This window comes from Pectinophora gossypiella, chromosome 6, assembly GCF_024362695.1.
Source record: "Pectinophora gossypiella chromosome 6, ilPecGoss1.1, whole genome shotgun sequence".
Taxonomy (NCBI): domain Eukaryota; kingdom Metazoa; phylum Arthropoda; class Insecta; order Lepidoptera; family Gelechiidae; genus Pectinophora; species Pectinophora gossypiella.
The window spans coordinates 10,455,982-10,478,574 of NC_065409.1; the positions used below are offsets into that span (position 1 = coordinate 10,455,982).

Below are 22,593 nucleotides of genomic sequence, written 5' to 3' on the forward strand. Positions count from 1 at the left end.
TAAAAAATGAAACTTACTTGCACACTTTTCGCCTCTGAAGCCGCACGGGGGTTCCGATAATGGCACCCGTCCGCCAGGCCATTTCAATTCGCGCAGAAATCTCACCTCCTGCAAGAAACATTTCGTAAACTACCAGGTAGGTATTTTGAACAAAATTGTATACAAGATTCAAATAGATTTGTTCATTTACACATGTGTTTCTCTTCAACAAGGATATTCATAATTCAAAGGACCACTGTACTAACAAATGCAACACATGTTGGCACCGGAGTGCATCGGCTACGCCAAGTGATGACGTCACCACACGCCTGTACAGTTAAAAGCTGAGGTATAATTCGGTCCACGTACGAATTTACTATGCGTACGTGCACGGCCGTTTGATTCTGTATACGCTATTTATATGTTAATTTATAGGTAAATATTTTGATAAAACTATCCTGATTTTCTATACAATAATAGCAAACAATATTTACATACAGGGTGTTAGTGACATCGTAATGAATACTGAGGGGGATGATTTAGACCACGATTCTGAGTTGATATCGAGTAGAATTTTTCTGTCGGAAAATTCATTGAAATGTTAGTGTCTTTTTAATTATTTTCAGTTCCATAATTTTGCGACGAAAAATTCTACTTGATAAACTCCGAATCATGATCTCAATTATCCCACAAAGTTTTCGTTACGATGTCACTAACACCCTGTTTAAATACTCACAGGAGCAGATTTATGCAGAACAGCAAGAGGATACAGTCCGGGAGGCCGAGAGGGATCCATGGAGAGGAGAGTGTAGTTGCCCTCCGCGTCGCCGCATTCGTCCATGTGAATCCAGTACCTGCTCATAGCTCACAGGTTAAATGTCTTTTGATGTCCTCTGTTCGACAACCATCTTAGGACTTCAAATCAAATATACTTTATTGCACACAAAAAAATGCTGCACCGACAAGAGCGTGGCTCTTAAATTGATGATGATGGCACACACACAGTACATACAAACAATTATAAAACAAATAACAACACGACCACTACCACGGGGGTTAAAATAGAAGAAAAATCGAAGCAATTCATCTAAGAAAGCAATATTGCAATTTGTCATTTACGCATATAAAAGTAAGTGCGTAACGCAAACATGTCAAATAGCAATATTGCTTCTTAAAATGAATTGCTTTGACATAGCACAGCTAAATGTCTCACCCCATAACACTGCGATAGGTGGTGTTCCTCATCCGTGTGGCTATAGCTCGTCCGTCGCGTGCGCCTTCCCCCGTACTCAGGGCCTCGGCCAGTGCACGCGCATACACCCACACTGCATCGTGGAGCCAGGCCGCCTCTACCGGGATCTAAGGACAACGACGAGATAAGGACCGGATATCTTGATGGTTCATCATCATCAGCCCATTAACATCTCCACTGCTGGGGCACGGGCCTTCCCTATAGATGGATATGGAGATCGGGCCTTAAACCACCACGCGGGCCCAGTACGGATTGACGGTTATTAACGACTGCTAATGCAGCCGGGACCAACGGCTTAACGAGCCTTCCGAAGCACGGAGGAGCACGAGATGAAAACATTTTTTTTAGTGGTCACCCATCCTATGACCGGCCTTTGCGAAAGTTGCTTAACTTCAACAATCGCAGACCGAGCGCGTTTACCGCTGCGCCACCGAGCACCTCAATCTTGACGGTTATGGTGACGAATCTTCTTCTCGTTATTAGATTTAATGTTGAGCTTTGGGCTCACGAGCTGGAGGTCCCGGGTTCGAATCCTGGTGGGACAAATCACAAAAAAATCAGGACATTGCTGGCTGAACACCCGATTCTCCACACACGTTAAGCCGTTGGTCTCGGTTATTACTGGCTGCTGTAATTACGTAGTCGTTTACATGAGACATGTCAGGAGCCTTTGGCGGCTCAAAAAAAACCCAAACGATAGAAAGATTAGGTTGAAATAGTTGATGGCTTTGTAACTATGCGCGGTCCACTTGTTTCGCTTTTCTGGTTCTTTGTTCAGGAATGGGGCCCTTATAGGAGTAAGTTTAAGTGCCTCCTGATCACTTTGCTCGCACAAATTCACAATCAATCACTCACAGAAATAATATGAATATCATGATGTTTAATATAACTTCGCCTTATAATAAAAACCGCGTCAACGCCTTATTGAAAAAATCATAAATCATGAACAGCATACATACGTCCCACTGCTGGGCATAGGCGTCCCCTCTATCAATCGGAGGGGGAATGGGGCATACTCCACCACGCAGCTCCACTGAGGGTTAGTGGAGGTGTTTTTACGGCTAATGGGGATCAACTGCTTAACGTGCCCTTCGAAGCACAGAATCATCACTTAAAAAATCATCACTGAAAAATTACTTTCTGATATTGTTTTTTTTTTTCAACAAAACCGCAATTTCAAACAATTAATTTAATTCCGGGTAAACGGCACGACTATTTTTTTCCTGGATTAAAAACTAGCGCGTTTATTGCGAGGTTTTGTTAACAAACAAGACATCCGAGTGTGAAGTTTCAAAAAGGCGCATATCTGTGGTTTTCACTATAAGCGACGATAATTATAATTTGATGAGGGTCTCGGGCTATAATAGCCAATCTAATTATTAAATAAGAGATTCAGTATACCGAAGAAAGGAATGTCGTTTCCTCGACCCAGGCACCAGAGGTCGAAGTTAAAGCTACTGACTACGGCTTAAGTTACTTCACTTTATTAATCGTTTCCGATTAGGTAACCCTTCCGGTTGATGAGGTGACTCCTATTTCCAGTCTCCTCCTATTTCCAGTCTCCATGCTAAGCTAGAATGTTTATATTATGTAGGCACTGCCTTCCGAGACTGATTTTAGATAAAATAATAATAATATATTATGATTTTCTTCTTATTGCAAGTTCTTATTATCAAAAAAAATAGCAAATATTTACATATTCATAGACATACTTGCTATTTTCGTAGCTAGCTGATATACCTTTTTTTATTTTTAAAACAAAAAAGCAAAGATAATGACCTTTTATTATATACATACATACATACATATATAAACTGACAATCGTATACCCCGATGGGGTGGGCAGAACTACAAATAATCAAGAAACTATTTGCAGCCACTTTCGATACGTAGTCCTAAGGTGGATAATGATAAACCGTATTATGATAGGTGATCAGCCTATCGCTCTTATTATACACTTAATAGATATATTTTTATAACGAAATGTAGGTGACTTGCATCATAAATACGTTAAAGAAATACCAATGGATTACCCAAACTGACGATAAATCTCGTCGAATGCAACAGATGTGATTTCAGACGAAAGTTTTTGATTGATTTGTGGAACTTTTTTGCGTAGAAAGTTCTCTATGAGTTCACACAAGCGAGGAAAAACGATGCGTGTTGGAAATACATTAAAGGTTTTTAAGCGTTAGTATAAGCATTGAGAACCGGAACCGGAGAGGAAATATGATTGGCCACCTGATACGACAGGATTCATTTATAACAAACATCATAGAAGGAAAAATTTAAGGGAAGAGAGGAAGCGGTAGACCTAGGAGAACATTTATACAACAAATAAAAGAAAAGGTGCAGGTCGTGTCGTGTCAGAAGGTGAATGATTTGGCGGGAAGAAGAGAGGAATAGCGATTTCTCCACCGACAAGAGCGCCCTTAAATAAAGATAGAGAGATAAGTATAGAAATGATGTACCTACTACCTATGCTCAAGCAAATTTCTAGAAAGATAAGAAAGCCAACATAATTGCCTTTGTTCCCACTAGTTCGATTCATTAGTTCGATCGTCGGACTAGTGAGAATTTTTTTTCTCATTAGTTCGACCGTCGAACTAGTGAGCATTTCTTTTCTCATTTGTTCGATCGTCGAACCAATTTAAATTTAAAAATAGTTCTACCACATTTCAATGTTTTACTAATTTCGTAATAAAATAAAAAACGCTTGGTTCGTTATAAAATATATATTCGTGTACATCTATAGGATATCTTAGATCTTCTTTCTTATCGTGTGGGTTGTAAGATTGATGACCAATCTTACAGACCCTGGTGTCAGAGTTATAGAGCCGCCAAAGGCCTCTGACGTGGCTCGTAACGACTACCTCCATAGATAGTAACCGGGACCATCGGCTTAACGTGCCTTCCGAAGCACGGAATCGTCTTATTTTTCGGACAATCTGGTGGCCCGCAATGTCCTAACCAAACCGGGAAAGTCTCACAAAGTAGTTTTTAAAAAACTGTTTCCCACCCGGGAATCGAACCCAGGACCTCCGGATCGAGAGACCAATGCTCTAACCACTAGACCACGGAGGCTGTCTTAGATCGAATACATATTTAAAAAAAACTTATAAATTATAAGCTGGCTTCCTAACAAAGTATATAAACAATACATTATAGATTACACAAATCATCGTCATATCACCCGGAAGTTGTCTACTGCACATTTCCTTAAATGCATCTATACCTACATCGCCTAGGTATGTGCATTATACATTATAAACATTTATTTATTTGGAACACCTACATATTTAACTGCAGAAGGAGTGTGGTAATAGATTTTATTTTCATTTTGAGGGTAGATGCTTTTTTAGCCTGTTTAACTATGCGATATGATGTATTGCACTAGTCATGCGCTGCAGTGATAACGTTTTATTTATTGGTGCCTGTTTAGTTTACTGTTTATTTTTTCGGAATGACGTCTAAAGAATTGAAAATTATTAAAAGTGGTCGAGGATGGTTTCTGCAATTAGAGGGATATCAATATTACTCAATGGTTTGGTTTGGACATTGCGGGCCACCAGATTGTCCGAAAAATAAGACGATTCCGTGCTTCGGAAGGCACGTTAAGCCGATGGTCCCGGTTACTATCTATGGAGGTAGTCGTTACGAGCCACGTCAGAGGCCTTTGGCGGCTCTATAACTCTGACACCAGGGTCTGTAAGATTGGTCATCAATCTTACAACCCACACGATAAGAAAGAAGATCTAAGATATCCTATAGATGTACACGAATATATATTTTATAACGAACCAAGCGTTTTTTATTTTATTACGAAATTAGTAAAACATTGAAATGTGGTAGAACTATTTTTAAATTTAAATTGGTTCGACGGTCGAACAAATGAGAAAAGAAATGCTCACTAGTTCGACGGTCGAACTAATGAGAAAAAAAATTCTCACTAGTCCGACGATCGAACTAATGAATCGAACTAGTGGGAACAAAGGGCCTGTTTAACTATGCGATATGATGTATTGCACTAGTCATGCGCTGCAGTGATAACGTTTTATTTATTGGTGCCTGTTTAGTTTACTGTTTATTTTTTCGGAATGACGTCTAAAGAATTGAAAATTATTAAAAGTGGTCGAGGATGGTTTCTGCAATTAGAGGGATATCAATATTACTCAATGGTTTGGTTTGGACATTGCGGGCCACCAGATTGTCCGAAAAATAAGACGATTCCGTGCTTCGGAAGGCACGTTAAGCCGATGGTCCCGGTTACTATCTATGGAGGTAGTCGTTACGAGCCACGTCAGAGGCCTTTGGCGGCTCTATAACTCTGACACCAGGGTCTGTAAGATTGGTCATCAATCTTACAACCCACACGATAAGAAAGAAGATCTAAGATATCCTATAGATGTACACGAATATATATTTTATAACGAACCAAGCGTTTTTTATTTTATTACGAAATTAGTAAAACATTGAAATGTGGTAGAACTATTTTTAAATTTAAATTGGTTCGACGGTCGAACAAATGAGAAAAGAAATGCTCACTAGTTCGACGGTCGAACTAATGAGAAAAAAAATTCTCACTAGTCCGACGATCGAACTAATGAATCGAACTAGTGGGAACAAAGGCATAATTGCACTCTAATCAAATTCAGAACGTTTTAGAAAAGGGTCAAGTGAAGAGTAGGTACTCATAGTTGTAGGACGAGTGTTTATGGGTGTGTAAATATTAGGGCAAAAGAAATTAACGTGTCAAAATTGTAGCAACTGGATTTCCGTAGTCTATACCAATGTAAGAGTCTACAGGAAACATCCGAGATTGTACTTTATGTAAGTATATAGTAATTTTAAAGTCCTTTGCTTTTGAACACATACATACATAAACTCACGCCCGTAATCCCTAATGGGGTGGGCAGAGCCACAAGTAATCAAAGACAACTTGCAGCCATTGAGGGATTATGTCCTCTAACATGATGGACTTATGTTATGGGCGATAGGCTGATCCCTTATCACCATAAGGTTTATCATTTATCATATCCAGCTTACGACATCGTATCAACAGTGGTTGCTTTTGAAATTAATCGATTGTTAACTAGCTTTCTACCTACGTTTACGTATAGATCCGTTTGTGGTTGCACGTAGCTTAGGTTAATATGTCCTGCGGTGGTGCAACACTAGAACAATTACACTAAGGCTATCGAAGTGAGGTATTCAATTTACAAAGCCGTGTTCACAGTTTGGATAGAGTAAGCGACATGCGGTAAGGTTTAATTAAAGCTTCTATTAATTTAAGGCGAGACAGCACTTCTGGCGTAGATTAATTAAGCGTGTTAGTTTAAAGGTTGATATTGATACATGTTTAAAATGGATAAAGATAAAATGAGTAACACAGCAACATAACATAAGCAGCCTATATACGTCCCACTGCTGGGCACAGGCCTCCCCTCAATCAACCGGAGGGGGTATGGAGCATATACTCCACTACGCTGCTCCAATGCGGGTTGGTGGAGGTGTTTTTACAGCTAATAGCCGGGACCAACGGCTTAACGTGCCCTCCGAAGCACGGAATCCATCTTACTTTTTCAGACAATCAGGTGAATCAAGCCTGAAAAGTCCTTACCAAACAAAGGACAGTCTCACAAAGTGATTTCGACTATGTCCCCATCGGGAATCGAACCTGGACCTCCAGATCGTGAGCCTAACTCTAATCACTTGACCACGGAGGCTGTTAAGCCAAATAGAGATTGTTTCCAGCAAAAGTCAATGAGGTCCTATTCTGTGGGCTTCGTCTAACAGGTACTTTTTCTTCTTCTTCTATCATGTGGGTTGTGAGGAGGAGTACTAACTTCATCGGCCCTGTGTCAGGGTTACCATTGAGCCGCCAAAGGCCCCTAACATGGCTCTTGTAACGACTACTTACCACCACGACGATCAGTAAGTAGTAACCGGGACCAACGGCTTAACGTGCCTTCCGAAGCACGGATCATGTTACTTTCGGACAATCTGGTGATCAGCCAAATAAACTCGGGACTACAAAGTAATTTTTGTGATATGTTCCCACCGGGAATCGCACCCGGGACCTCCGGATCGTGAGCCTAACGCTCAACCACTGGACCACGACGTTCGTTAACAGGTACTTATAACACACAGTAAAAAATAAACACAGGTCATTATGACGTTGTAAATGTTCTTCTTTTTACTTTTCCTTCTATGTTATTACTTATCTAGACATGCAAAAACGCTATTATTTTTCTTTCTTTCATTTACTCTTGAATATCAAACGAAAACTACGAAAAGCTTTGTAGTATATGAAATAAGTAGATTAATCTAACATGATTTTTCGTTTAACACAACGCAGAACGTGTTTAATGTAATCTCAAAGGGACTGCAGCATAGCTACAAGTATTTTACTTAACGAACATACCTAGAGGTCTTTGTTTCAAACAAACTGTAGATACACAAATGTAATGAGGACTGAACAATGCTGAAACTGACACGCGGGTGGCCTTTCATTTTAAACTTACAAAGGTCGTCGTAGAACAGAAAACAAGGCCTTTCGAGATAACAGGCGAAGTGTCTAACTTTAGTTCTAAAACCTACAGAATTAAGTAGCCATAAAAGCTGTTTTTCCGAATTGTGAGTCCCCGGTTGACCGCGTGTAATGGATTGGAAAAGTTGTTTGGCGGCATGTGCAAGAATCTATCCACTTTGGGAGTAAAAGGGAATATAAGGGAATGGCCGCTAAGGCTCGTATGACGGGCCCGAACAGACTTCCTTCCCGTCTTTTTGATTTATAACGCTCTTTGTATCAGCACTTTTCTCTTACTAAATACAGAATAACGGCTGGCTAAAGTAGAAGGAATAGAAATGGTCATTGCGGAAGCTACTGCGTAGGCTGATGGTTTCTGTCGTGTTAAACTAAACAAGATAATAAACTTATGAAAGTGATGTTTATATATTAATTACATAGATATTAAAAACTTTATAAAAGTGTTATGTCTGTCTGTAAGTCGGAAATATTACCTATTTTCTACATCTGATGTGCACCAAGTAACATTCTAAATATTATACTAAAACTTATAAAAACTATATACGTAGATAAAAATGCCAAAAAGGCTTCCAAATTTATTTTGAGAAGTCCCAGGACCATTGTAATAAAATAATTATTCTTCTCGATACCGTACATGAAAATTATAAAGATAGTACAACAGTTTATTCCAAATAATAAGCATAATAGAACTTACCACTTTCCCCCCACCAAACGCAAGTAGTGGATTGGTGAAATTGAACGGAGGCATCTGAAGTCGTCTGTTCACTTCCTTGGCGAAGATAGGGTATGACGGTGACGGTGAGGGGGCGACTGCGAGGTAAGACCTGAACGCCCTCAGGGTCCTGTCTGCGGGCTCCTTGCGCAGGGGACCGGCCAAGTAGCGTACTGCTTCATCAGACTCGTATTTGTCGACGTCCACCCCTATTGCTGCGTATTCTCCTGCAAAATTAAATTTTATTAAATTTTTCGTTTTAAGGTTAACAGTCCATTATTAATATAATTAGGGGTTGCAATTTTCGTGAAACCAGTGATAGTTAGTTGTTAGTCCCAGCAGAGGATAAGAAGAAGAATGATAGTTAACTACATTGTAGAAGGTACTTTAGGACCGAAGTCCTCGCGAACAAAGTAGTGGACGCAAAGCTACTAGTTATTATATTGAAAAAGCGGCATAAGAAATTAAATTCTATCAGCGAATCTGAGAGATCTGAGAGATTCGCTGATTGATACTCGCAAAATGTTTATATACCCAGTTACTATGTGAACATACCTAATCATTATTTTATAGTATAATATAAAAGCTCTTTAAAAACATGAAAGCTAATTTAATCCAATGAAAAATTGAATGAGATACACGAAAATCGAAGTAGCGGGATCAAAGCCGTTCTAATTTCGATGTTTGCTATTCACTGATTAATATAAACATCCCTACGTTGATCGATACTGTAAATGGGATGAATAGAATAAGTAAGTATTTAGGATATGTAAACTTTTTGTTAATTTATTTTTTACTGACATAGGTACCTACTGTGTGTATAAACCTAGTATAACCATAATACGTAATTATTATAATAGTTAGGTACAAAAAGACTCCTTTCCTGAAAGACGAAAGTAGAGAATAAAGTACCAAAAAAAAAACCAAAAAATAAACATGAATGAAAACGCATTTAAGCCTTGAATAAGACCAAAAAGCAACGGCCATTGTTGAGGTTTATTTTTTGAATATAGCTAAAAAGAATGGGTACTTTGTTTCTCTCTTTCTTTGTTGAGCTAAGTTACTAGAACAACATGCAACTTCATAAATTTTTACGGTTTTTGGCAAAGATACAAAGTGATTAAATTGCCCCATTCTAATATGGAAACTAGGTAGAGATTGGCTTACACACTCAGAAAAGCAATACGCGTATTGTAAATACAAGGAATTGGATAAAATAACAAATACAGGCCGACAGTAAACAGTGTTGTGGAAAGCAGTGAATTAGCAAGTAAATGTGAGCCAATGTTGACCCGCCGTGTTTACAGGAGATCGATCTGCGTTCCACAACGTATTGGCTAGCTGATAGGTAGACTAGGCATTTTACTCCAAATACATGTAATTCTCGTCTCTTCTGAAAGTGGTCTCACAAAGGATGGACAGGCCCATCCTCACTTATTGAATATACAAGCATGTGACATCCAATGAAAATTAGAACTTTTACTAACATAACTCTAATATTCTGTTACTAACAAATTATGGATAAATATGCGAAATAAATATTTTCATTAAACTGATTTACAAGGAATGTATTCAATGATGTCTAACTCTAACAAACAGTTGAGCTTCGAGATATGAGGTAGTAAACGTAAGTAAGTAAAGCTAGTTTAAATTTCTACTGAAATAATTTCCAAGAAAACTAAGCCTGAATAGGCAGTAAGTAGGTACAATATCTAATTCATGAAAATTATTATGAACTTGCCACAATCAACTCTTTGAAGCTACATTACTAATTTTCGTGAGAACAGACAAGTTATAATAATTTCTAGATGATGGATTACGGTTCTTGTCTTAATTATTTCACTGTTGTTGTTCCATTTAAATCAACTGCGGAGCACTATCCAAACACAGCATAATAATAGGAAACAGTCATAGTGTGAAATAGATAAGGGCTATTAATTCCGAACAATGGTTGTGGCAGCCAGAGACTTGCTTTTCTCAGTCTTGAGGTTTGGACGAGAGCCATGAACGTTTCTTCAGCCAATAGGACATTAAAACTGCATTTCACGGCTGAGAATCCTTTGAAATGCCAATTTCTTTTGAATATTTTCTGAAAATCTCAGAGCCGTGTAGAGGTGGAAGTTTTTCAAGTTTCATAAAGCAAGCGTACTCCACTTTAATGAATTCATTCTCTTTATGAAAGCAGCAAGATTTGAAAACGTTCCACAGCGGGTATTTTTCAATTATCATTCCCACGAGATTCTTCACAAGCAACAGAAACATAACAGCATATTTGGCAAAACTAAAGCTATAAAAGCTGGATAATAAATTTTAAAAATGCAAGGAACTTTTCAAAACGCATTCGTAGACAAATTGTTGATATAAATTTAGTCGTTTTTGACGCAATGAATGGGTGAGGCGTCGCCGAATTATGGGGGTGTTGTTGGACAACAAAAGGGAACATCTAGACAAATATATCAGGCTAAGCTAATGGAAATTGTGCACGTAGCCTTCCCTTTCACTTTAGAGGTTTCCCGCTGAATACCAAATTGGATGTAAGAATGTTAACAAAAGCTGTGATAAAATCGACTTTATCTCTAAACAATCAGCATGTTCAATATTTATCAAAAGTTTTCTGAGCAAGACGCTAACGACTAAAGTATTGCAAAATTCAAATCCACATCGACCAAAGGAAAGTTCGAACCATAAATTTACTGTCTTGTGGTACGGACAGGAGGACTTAATGACCGTCGAAAGTAATTATCAAATTAAGTACCGAAGTTAAAGTTTTTGATGGCATGCAAATTAATAAGGCGAGTTTCAATAAATGAGGTGCAACAAACGAGCTTTTGATGTGGTCGTTATTACTTTAGGAGTGAACAATTAGGAACAAAATTTTTATTTTTGAGTAAAAACTAAAAGCTAGAGCACTCACCAGAATCCAAGAGCTGCATAGCCTCCAGAGCTAGCATGAGGCCGATGTGGTCGTGGTAATAGCCCACCGACACGTAAACTGGGAAAGAATGTGCCATTAGACAGTTATAGCATTTTAACCCTTAAACAGGCCCCGAAGAACTGCTGTAAGAAATAAAGTGTTATATATGGATTTAGGCTTTGAATAGCGGCCTGTATGATTCCTTATCAACACATTCAGAAAAAAAACACTGAAAGTCCTGAAAAAAAATGTGGGAAAACATAATCCCATTGCCTGGATAGAGACTATCCTTTATGTGATAGCTATATATAAATGTCGAATGTTTGTCTGTTCATAATAAATTCTAGTGTTTGATTACTAGATCATTATTATTTTAAATTGTAATTGCTATTACTTATTTAATTATTTATTTATAAATAATTTAATTTAAAAATAATTGTATTAATTTTTTATATTTATAGAGGTTATTATGTGGTAAGTAAATCAAATACTTTTTATTATAAATCCCATTTATTTCACATTTTATTATGAATCCCAAATTAGTATAATTTGTGTATAACATAATCATAATAAATTTGTTTGTAATCGAAATGATGCGTAGTTTTTAGTAAAACAAATATGTTTAAAAAAAACACAAGTAACGTCGGGTGCAAAGGCTAGTATAAAAAAATTGGTGATTTGAACAGGCAAAGGATATATAGCTCCCACAAATAAGTTCGACTCAACAGGCTTTGGTCACATGTTCCCCACATTATTATTTGCCTTGTTTTAGACAATTTAGCAAGAAATCAACTAGAAATAATGCAAATCCTGTTAGGAAAATTCAAAATCTCTAACATATCAAAAAATTGCACGACTTATCTTTCTTTGTTTCGCCATAATCTGTATAAAACCACCACAGTCACTCAAAAACACGTCTCTAACGGACAGACGAAACTCGAATGGCTGTCAGTGTCACTTACGTTCGGATACACAAAGTTTGAAAATTCGGAACCATAGAGTATATATTTACGATTAAATTTTGACAGATTGTGGACTCTTTATTGCCAAAACCTGGCTACAGCATCGAAAAATCAATGTGGGACACATATGTCCGCGGCCTGCTTAAGGGTTAAAGTCTGTTCCGGAACATTTTAGTTCCAGACGCAGTTGCAAGAACGCCAAATTCTTGGAACTTGGAATTTTGTGAATTGTGCCAATTCGAGCTAACGTTTTAAACGGCTTTAAAACGACTCCTTTTCTATTAAGTACTTGGTTTAGTTTTTTGTTTCGATAAATATGAGTAGCTTTTATGATAAACACAAGTCCTGTTATCGTGTCATTTTTCGGGCAAACTATGTCACAGGAAACGGAAGATATGAATTTTATGAATGACATCAGTAACTCTGTTCCTTGCAGTAAATGTGTGAAAATACGCCTCTTTATTTGACGACATATGTTACTCATTATGAACTCACGACGTGAGAGAAGTACATTTAGGATCTTTCATTCAAGGTCTTGGACTTCCATTGCGTGTATGCGGGAATATCCCTTTAGAATTGTCCGAGAGACTGTTTGAAGTTATTTATGGCTGACTTAAGGGCACTGTTGATGCGAATAAGATGTTGACTGCTCTACACATTAAACGTTACGTACGAAATATTTTTTAGATTATCACGGTAGATTTATCGAGCCGTCTTTTATTTAAGAAATATTTTGCATTTATGCCAGTGTTATTTAAGGCGTTAATAATAATAAATAAATAAATAATAATACATTCTGTTTTGATTTACATATAGTCGCACGGCAAATAGAACCTAATTATTTTATGCCTGTTTTTCACTGGAGTAAGCACAAACTACGGAATTACACTTACTGCGATATTGACGCGCCACTTTAGCCTACCTCAATTTACTTACTCAGTATTCCCAGGTAAATCGTCGGGCCGATACATGCTACAGTATGATATAAAGTCACAATATTACCGGAAACAGTTAACACAAAAATACTCATTATACCTCCTTTTTTTGACGTGACTAATTGTAGATTTGCCGCAGATGGTATTAACTACTTGGCCGGACAAATGGGGAATGCTGAAGGCTCTCACTCGATACAACTTTTAAGATGTTAGTATTATATGATCTGCGGTTTAAGACAACAGGCTTGAGGGCGCCCAGTTGGGCGCGAACCTCGGCCCAGAGCGTCGTCGGAGAGGAAAAATATTTGAAAGAATTAATCGACCCTGGCGGGTCGATAGCGATAAGCGCTGATTGAAGGAAATCGTCGACCACGCCGGCGGACTCGGTACCTGGGTCCTGAAGTGTTTGGTGTCGCGAGCTGATTGGCTGCCTCTATGGCTAGAGTAATCGGGTCGTCGGTATGATAGCTCCACTAACATACTTACTTCGAGTATCCTTATAGGTGTCTCTAACGATGTCCAGGAAGGGGTTACGAGTGAAGTTTTCCCGTCTGTTCTCGTAGTAGTAAGGTTGTCTATACACTTGAACGGTCCGAATGGATATTTGCTTCTCTCTAGCAGCAGCTATGATGGCCAGAGCGAGTCTCGAGAAGTCGTGGTTCGGGGCCTTTAGGTACACGAACGCTACCTGCGGAAGATATCAAGTCTTATCGTCGTGTTCCGGTTCCGGAGAGCGTGAATGGAAGCATTTCCTTTGTCATCCATTTCTGATGTTGTTTTCGGAAATGTTACTGAGAATTGTTTGTCAAGATTTGTTTTTTGATGTTTGTAGCTTATAAAATGATATTTTAGAAGTTGAAACTTCAACGAACAAGTTTAAAAAGGGAAATATTTGGATAACCTAAAGCATTTTAGTAAATAATGGGAAATATTTACAAAACCATCATTACAAAATTATGTTTGGTTGTGTAATAAAACACGACGAATCTATTAAAAACATGATAGAAGGGAAGGTAGAATGAAAGAGAGGAAAGTGAAGACAAACATGAGCTTACATGGAACAAATGAAAGGGATTAAGTCAAAGATTTGGCTTTTGATAGACAATAGTGGAGAATGCTACACCGATAAGAACGTGGCTCTTAGATTAATGATGATGATGTACTTACGTTTATATACTTGGTTTATAATAATGATTAAATATGCATAAAGCACGTCTAAGGTAAATCTCTGCAAAACTGAAAAAGTTGAGAGAGGTAAATTTACCATCTAAACAAACAGGGAACTTCAGGAATTCAATAAAATTTGAATTGGATAACTTAGAGGTCACGTGCTAAACATTCGGAATGTGATAGGCACGTAGTTAGATTAGTTCCTAAAAGTTTGTTCATAATTGTGAAATCCCAAGCTAAGTTCGTTTCGACAACTGTTCAAAGTACTTTTAAGTTTAGCACTACGTGGTCGAGTGCAGTTTGATGTTAGTTCTTGTACTTAATATTGGACGTGGAATAGAGGAACCTCTTGACTATAGTCAAAGTTTGTTGAAGATAATACAGTTTTGACTTCAGCCATGAATGTAATTTTCGAGGATTCCTGTTTTCTATTTCACAAGTTACGAATCCAGGCAAAAATTGCAGTCGTTATTTTTCCGTTGCAGTCGTTATTTTTCGTCAATGGTCAGGAAAAGTTTGAAGATGTCGAAATTATAACACTGTCAAAAATAATAACATCTCAAGTAAGAACTACAACTTTTTAAGCAATGAAGTAAAGAACAAAAAAACAGAGGGTCTATCTTATCATCAATTAGAAAGCGCATAGGTAATTCTTTTTCTGGTTATCCACTGCGAGTAGGTATATCGGTCGAGCACGACGATCACCGAATCCGATTGACCCAAGTTGACTCAAGACCCGAAAGAACAAGTAAGTAGAAAGTGAAATATAATGTTTACATGCATGAAATTGAAGTGCGTGAGGACAGCCACGACCGAGCGTGAGATGTCGATGTCAGAGGGGCGCGTGCGCGCGAACGTTGCGTACACGCGCTTGTTCGATGACGCCACGTCACGACAATACTGAAACAAATAACAACGTTTTTATTCTCAATATGAGATACATACATATAAACAATGCCCGAATCCTGATCGGGATGGACAGATCAGCCAATAAGTCGTCAATACCCATCGCCCGAAGACTTGCTACTGACCTAGAACTGATGGTATTACATACTGTAAATGAAAGCTTGGAGGACTGAGCGACAAATTAAAAAGGTGTAGGCGCTACACGTAACAGAAGAGGACAATAGAGCAAGCCAAGTACCGTCATTAGGAGGCACTCTACACTCGTACCCTGGACACTTCATACAAAAATATAGTTCATACCATGTGCCTCTAGAAGACAGACATTCCGAGAAGATAAATAAATGCCTTAGTATAAACAATAATACTACGTATGGAAGGGACACTCTCTGCCCCGCACCAATACGAGCTTAGGGCGAGCCTTTTTACCTCACCCCCGAAGGAGTGCTTGGTATATTTAAACCGTAAGCCGTTAAGGAGTAAAGAAGCGCGTGTGGATTGTTTTGGTCCTTCTCACGCATGGAGTAAGGCGGTAGAGTTTATGAACGAGATTTTTTATGGAGTGTCATGGCTGTGAAAATGCCTTCCGAAGTGATAGTCAATTAAAATACACGCCTTTGACCATATTAACAGTCCTCTTCAGCTATGTCAGATGCCTTGACGGCTCAATAATAGCTATGACACCAAAGTTAGTCAGGTCGGTCTATAACTTTGTAAGAAGTACTAGCACATAGCAAACTTACATAGCTGATCATGGGTAGGTTAAAAGCAGCTGCCATGCGTCCCTCGTGTACGCAGGTCTCCTGAGGCCCGATGAAGGCGGACACATTGGCTGCCCATAACGCTGCCACCTGTGGATTACCTCACAATTACGATGGTGCTGCATTTTCGCGGACCAATGTTCATTTTATTTTAATAGCTCTAAAAGAAGGTCATCATCAGTGATCGGGATATGTAGTGCCATTTGGGGTCAATAACCCTGAATGATGTGGTTAATGTGGATATGACCACGAAATATCGCAAATGGACATATCCCTATCACTGGTCATCATACATACATAAACTCACGCCCGATTGCTAATGTAGTGAATAGAGCCACAAGTAATCGAAAACAACTTGCAGCTACTGGTGATACGAAGGCCTAAGATGGATATAATGAAACTTAGGTGACAGATCAGCCTATCGCCCATAAAAATTGTCCATCATGTAAGAAAGCTAGGACATAGCCCTTCTGTCAGATTTTGCGACATGTCCGGTAAGACAAGCATACCTCTATTCTCTCATCGTGTCGTGTGAATAGTATCATACCTTATTTGATAAAAACTGAATAGTACTAGGATAAGTATACCTGTCATTTTCTTATCAGTTGAAAAAGAAAGGGACGAGTAATCGACAGGCATAAAATTTATGGAATACACGTTAATTTTAAGCAGAAATCTAAAATAAATGTCTAAAAATTTTACATTGGCCAATAACCCGTCAGAATTATGTTGACAGCACACGTCAAACGGTTTGCATACCTGCGACATACCTTTTTGATTCGCCCGGGTTATTCATTAATTTACTCATTCTTCCTAAAATTAAGAGCTGTCAATCATCCTTCCCTTTCCTTTTCGGCGGATAAGAAAATGACAGGTATATATAACTTAAAGTAAAATTAGGAGGTGTCTACAAGAATCGGGGCCACAGTCGAACTTAGGTTTAGGTTTACTTCTGCCATTTTTTTTTTGACGTGACTTATTGTAGATTTGCCGCAGATGGCATTAACTACTTGGCCGGACAAATGGGGAGCGCTGAAGGCTCTCACCCGGTACAACGTTTAAGACAACAGGCCTGAGGGTGCCCAGTTGGGCGCGAACCTCGGCTCAGGGCGTCGTCTGAGAGGAAAAATATTTGAAAGAATTAATCGACCCTAGTGGGTCGATAGCGATAAGCGCTGAATGAGGGAAATCGTCGACCACGCCGGCGGGGTCGATATCGGGGGTTACTTCTGCCAGAATAGACGACTAAGTACGAATATTTTCCAACTTTAATTACTTTAACGTCACGTTCATTGCATCTGGGATTTTGGGAATTTATTATTAACTGCTATCATAATGTATAACGGATATTTGTAATTATAAACTAAGATTAAATCGTTCGATACGAACAGTTTGGGCAGGACGGAAAAGAGAGGTGCGAAAATGTAGTTACAGTAGTCGTCACGTTAAATCTTCTTCTTCTATCGTGTGGGTTGTGAGGTGAATTACCAACTTCATCAACCCTGGTGTCAGGGTTACTATTGAGCCGCCAAAGGCCCCTGACATGACTCATATAACGACTACGTACTTACATCAGTAAGTACTAACCGGGACCAACGGCTTAACGTGCCTTCCGAAGCACGGATCGTCTTACTTTCGGACAATCAGGTGATCAGCCTGTAATGTCCTAACCAAACTAGGGATCACAAAGTAATTTTTGTGATATGTCCCCACCGGGAATCGAACCCAGGACCTCCGGATCGTGAGCCCAACGCTCAACCACTGGACCACGGAGGCCGTTACGTTACGTCACGTTAAATAAATACTCGTAAGATACGGATTGTGTTTATTCTAACATGATGAACAATTGGTTAAAGGGAAAGCAGTTTTATAGCTTAAGTGAGTTTCTCAGTCTATAAATCTTATCTTATTTAGCCTATACGATCCCGCTGCTGGGCAAAGGCCTCCCCTTGATTTTTCCACTCCTCTCGACTCTATAAATAGGCTTTTTTTCTTTTTGTACATAGATAAGTATTTTTGTAATTAAGTATTTGTTAGTACCTTATATAATTATTATTGTATGTCACAACATGACTAAATGTGCTGAGCGCTGTAAGCATCACTTCCATCGAAATACCTACCACATTTACGACAATAAATTTTCATTTAATTTCATTTCATCCCTTGTCACCATAAGGATCATCATATCCATGGACTTCGTACTAACAGTAGCCACAAGTTGTCTTTCATGGCTTGTCTTGTGGCTCTACCCATATCTTTAGGGATTACGGCCGTGGTAAAATGTGTTGGACGTAATAGGAGCTGCGTGATAAATAATGACAATAAGAAAAAAAAAATAGCAATAAGGCCGCCTATCGTACTTATGTTTTTATTCGTATGTTTATGTCCTTTGTATATGTCGTTGTGCAATAAAGTATTATTGATTGATTGAAAAATAACAAGAAAACCAGGTAGATCCATCTACTACTTTTCTTCCATAGTATATGTAGTAATTTAAGTATTGATATTTATTTATTACTAGCGATCCGCCCCGGCTTCGCTCGGGTGCAATGCTGAGGAAAAAATTAAATTATTTACGACATCACATTAAAAACCTCAAAAATAACAGTATTTTTCCACTATTTAATGGATGTTATTATACATATAAACCTTCGTCTTGAATCACTCTATCTATTAAAAAAAACCGCATTAAAATCCGTTGCGTAATTTTAAAGATTTAAGCGTGCATAGGGATATAGGGACAGAAAAAGCGACTTTGTTTTATACTGTGTAGTGATGATAACAATTATAATGTGTAAGTATTATTATTATGTAGTTTTTCTACTCCTCTACTTTAATCTGGCATTTAAATAACCAAAAAGTCTAATATAAGTACATACATAATTAAACTCTTTGAAAAAGTGTACGCTCTATGGCCTATAAAAGCATTGTTTACAAAGTGTAACTGTACTATAATGTCGCCAAAAAAGCATTGTTGTTGTTTTTTTTTTTTTTGACCTGGAAACTGGCACCTTTACTTTGTTTGGTGCCATAGATATACTATAAAAAAAAAGTATACATTTGCCGCCATTTTCCCTCGCGTTGGAAAATAAATTGGATATCAACACTGCAGTAAAACCTACCAATGTACCCAATATTACCATATCACACAATACCATTCAAAATTTACATCTTCATTTTTATAAATAAAATTTTTCTTTGTATAATTTTTGTTTCATTTAAAATTACGTCGTCGTAGAAAAAGTATTGTATGCAACGTTGTATAACTAGGTCAAAAAATGCTCGTGGCGTCTCTTATTGCGATGTTCGCCAAGGCTCACATCGCAACTCACGCCACTCGCATTTTTTGACCCTTCTTATACAACTGTTGCATAAAATACTATTATGTACTCGTAAGTGTATCTATCTTTGTATTTATTTTTATACGTACAAGAATTCCCATGCTGCACTATCCCGCTATATAATATTCAATATCTCCTATACTTAAAGGTTGCCTGGAAGAAATTGCTACTTAGCAATAAGGCCGCCTACTGATTCTATTTCTCTTTTGTTTTTCATTTTGTATTTTCCTGCTTGTGAAATAAAGCATTTATTTGTTATGTTATGTTAGAATCAGACATCTTCTGTTACTAAAAGCTCCCACAAAGTATATTTCAACTTCGGACCACTGAATCGAAGTTGTATTTTATTTGAACCCGAACCTATTTGAATAAAGCCGGTATCGGAGGGTGAGGAATAGTGAGGATTTATCATTTCACATGTCGAAGTGTCCACTATATCATTGGCAACACATTTCAATCTGAACTTATACGATGGCATGTTTACATTCAAAACTTTATCTACAGACTGTGGTTTGTTTTGGATAGCAAACTTGACTGTAATTTTTTTTACAGTAAGTACTTATTCAGTACCTATTCAAAGATTATATTATAAAATTGTTCTATCGATTTTGACGTTTTTACACATTATTCGACATTGAGAAAAAAAGCAGGAAAAAATGAAAGAAAGAATGAATGAATGTGTTGCCCTCTGGGTAAATTTTCACTGAACCCTGGCCTTTTTTGGTGAGCTGCGGTACCCATATACCTTTATGTTTTCCAACTAAATATTAATGTGTGTATATTTTAATGTTGTAAATGTATATGTGTGTCGTAGGTTTCACTTGAATAAACTTTTTTATTATTATTATTCCACCACCAACCCGCAGTGGAGTAGCGTGGTGGAGTATGCTCCATACCCCCTCCGGTTGATTGAGGGGAGGCCTGTGCCCAGCAGTGGGACGTATATAGGCAGTTTATATATTGTTTTAAGTTTACGCGGTTATTATCATAATTAAAGCACATAGTAACGGGTTCTTACCGCGTTTAAATGGAGATATGAGACTCCCGATATTTCGACACTGTTGCAAGTGCCATGATCACAGGATGACTGATGAGATTGGAGTGGAGTAGGTAGATCTATAATTTTCTACGGGCAGACATATCATATCTCCATTTAAACGCGGTAAGAACCCGTTACTATGTGTTTTAATTAGTTTATATATTATTATTTTTTTTTTTAAAGATAAAGTATGCGGATATGAATAGATCTTATTTATACAATAAAGTAAGATTAACGGAGGATTTCTAATGTCGATTCCTTATCATAATAAGGATCATTATTTAAGACTTTGCATTACCTGTGGCTGCAAGTTGTCTTTGACTAGATGTGGCTCTGCCCATCCCATTTACGGACGTGAGTTTATTGTGTATCATCAGATGATTTTTAATGAAATCTCCTTCTGTCGGTGGGTTGTGAGGTGGAATACCAACCCTATCAACCCTGGTGTCAGGGTTGGGTTTAATGAGATATATTCACTGTATTGAGATCAGTAATTATACTTATTTCCCTTTACTAATAAACACGATGTTTTTGCGATGTCATGAACGAGTTATCTTAATAAAAAGGCGTATTAATAGAACGACAAGCAGTTTTCCTCTTATTATTGTAGCAATTAAAAATATAAGTACCTACCAGTAATGAGGTAAGATAGAAACTGTACCTAATTAAGTATAGGTAGTAGGTATGATCACGTTAACGTGCCAATTTGTTTCAATTGTTATCAATACTAACTTTTATTGCTTTAAATTCAAATTCAAAAATATCTTTATTCAGTAGCTAACATAGTTACACTTTGAATCGTCAATTTTTACATAACGAACGTCTCATCGGCCTAAAACTACTGCAGCTTCTCACAACCTGTATAGCCTTTAAATATTTATTGCTTTAAATAGTATTGCTGAAGGGTTTAATACGATCTACTCTGAACCGGCGTGCTTGTACGAACCGATGGATGAATGTGGAGGAAGCAAAAGAAGTATGTCAGGATCGAAGCAAATGGAATTCTATAGTCTCTGCTTACCCCGGTGGGAAATAGGCGTGAGTTTATGTATGTCTGTAGTATTGCTGACTTACAATTCCTTGTAAAAATTGCCTCAGGTGCCATTGATTGTCCTGACTTACTATATCGCATTAACCTCCGAGTAGATATTAAGGCACCAGCTGAGTTGTGGGTTTTCTGAGTAGTCTAAGCGGGTTCTAAGTGGTGGGGCGTGAATTTTTGTTTCTGTTTTCATCTCATATACCTAGATAATAAGTTGTTATTTGCGAAAACCTATAAGTAATTGGCTTATTGTATAATTATAACATAATCTATTATTTCTTTTGCTGTTATTTTCCGAAGAAAAAAATAAAAAAATAATAATAAAAATATGCCTCATACTTAGTTGTCGAAACAAAAGCAGTAGTAGGATTCGTATCTTTTTTTAAAGGCAATATAAATCATCCCCCTAGCATTATCCCGATTTTTCACAGGGTCCGCTTACCTAACCTGAAGATTTGATAGGTCCGGTTTTTACAGAAGCGAAGGGAAAACCAGCCCAATACAGACTAGGTCACATGCCTCCGAAAATGCATTTCTCGGGAATGTGGGTTTCCTCACGATGTTTTCCTTCACCGCTGAGCACGTGATCATTATGATCCAAACATGAATTCGAAAACAAATTCGACAATCATTTGTTTAGGCCTGTGCTGGATTCGAACCTGCAACCTCAAAGTGAGATGCAAGCGTTCTACCAACTGGGCTACCTAGGCTCTAAGCGCAATATCAATCAATGAACGTAAATAACGTGAAAGGCGATAGAATTAACCCCATAATCCAATATACCTTACCTGATCTCTAGCGTTTTCATTAACCAGAACGGAAAATTCAATTTAAGAAGAACCTGCCAAGCGTATTCCGGACGCATACTATAGATGGATCTGTATACAATTAGCTTGGTAAAGATGAAAATCAACTGTTGAGTTTTAATTTCGCAATCGTTAATAACGACCTCCGTGGTCCAGTGGTCGAGCGTTGTGCTCACGATCCAGAGGTCCCGGGTTCGAATCCCGGTCGGGACAAATCACAAAAATCA

The 22,593-nt window shown here is 38.0% G+C and overlaps 1 protein-coding gene across 3 annotated transcripts in view; it reads right to left on the reverse strand.

Annotated features, from left to right (window-relative positions):
• The window catches only part of LOC126367519 (guanylate cyclase 32E), a 70,242-nt gene that overhangs the window by 30,415 nt on the left and 17,234 nt on the right, over positions 1–22,593 (reverse strand). For all 3 annotated transcript variants that reach the window (XM_050011068.1, XM_050011066.1, XM_050011067.1), the window contains exons 4-11: positions 16,121–16,228; positions 15,252–15,374; positions 13,791–13,992; positions 11,408–11,485; positions 8,476–8,720; positions 1,193–1,338; positions 716–833; positions 18–108 (exon numbers count right to left, since the gene is read on the reverse strand). In XM_050011068.1, the coding sequence (XP_049867025.1) occupies positions 18–108; positions 716–833; positions 1,193–1,338; positions 8,476–8,720; positions 11,408–11,485; positions 13,791–13,992; positions 15,252–15,374; positions 16,121–16,228 (1,111 nt within the window). The remainder of the gene's footprint in view (positions 1–17; positions 109–715; positions 834–1,192; positions 1,339–8,475; positions 8,721–11,407; positions 11,486–13,790; positions 13,993–15,251; positions 15,375–16,120; positions 16,229–22,593) is intronic.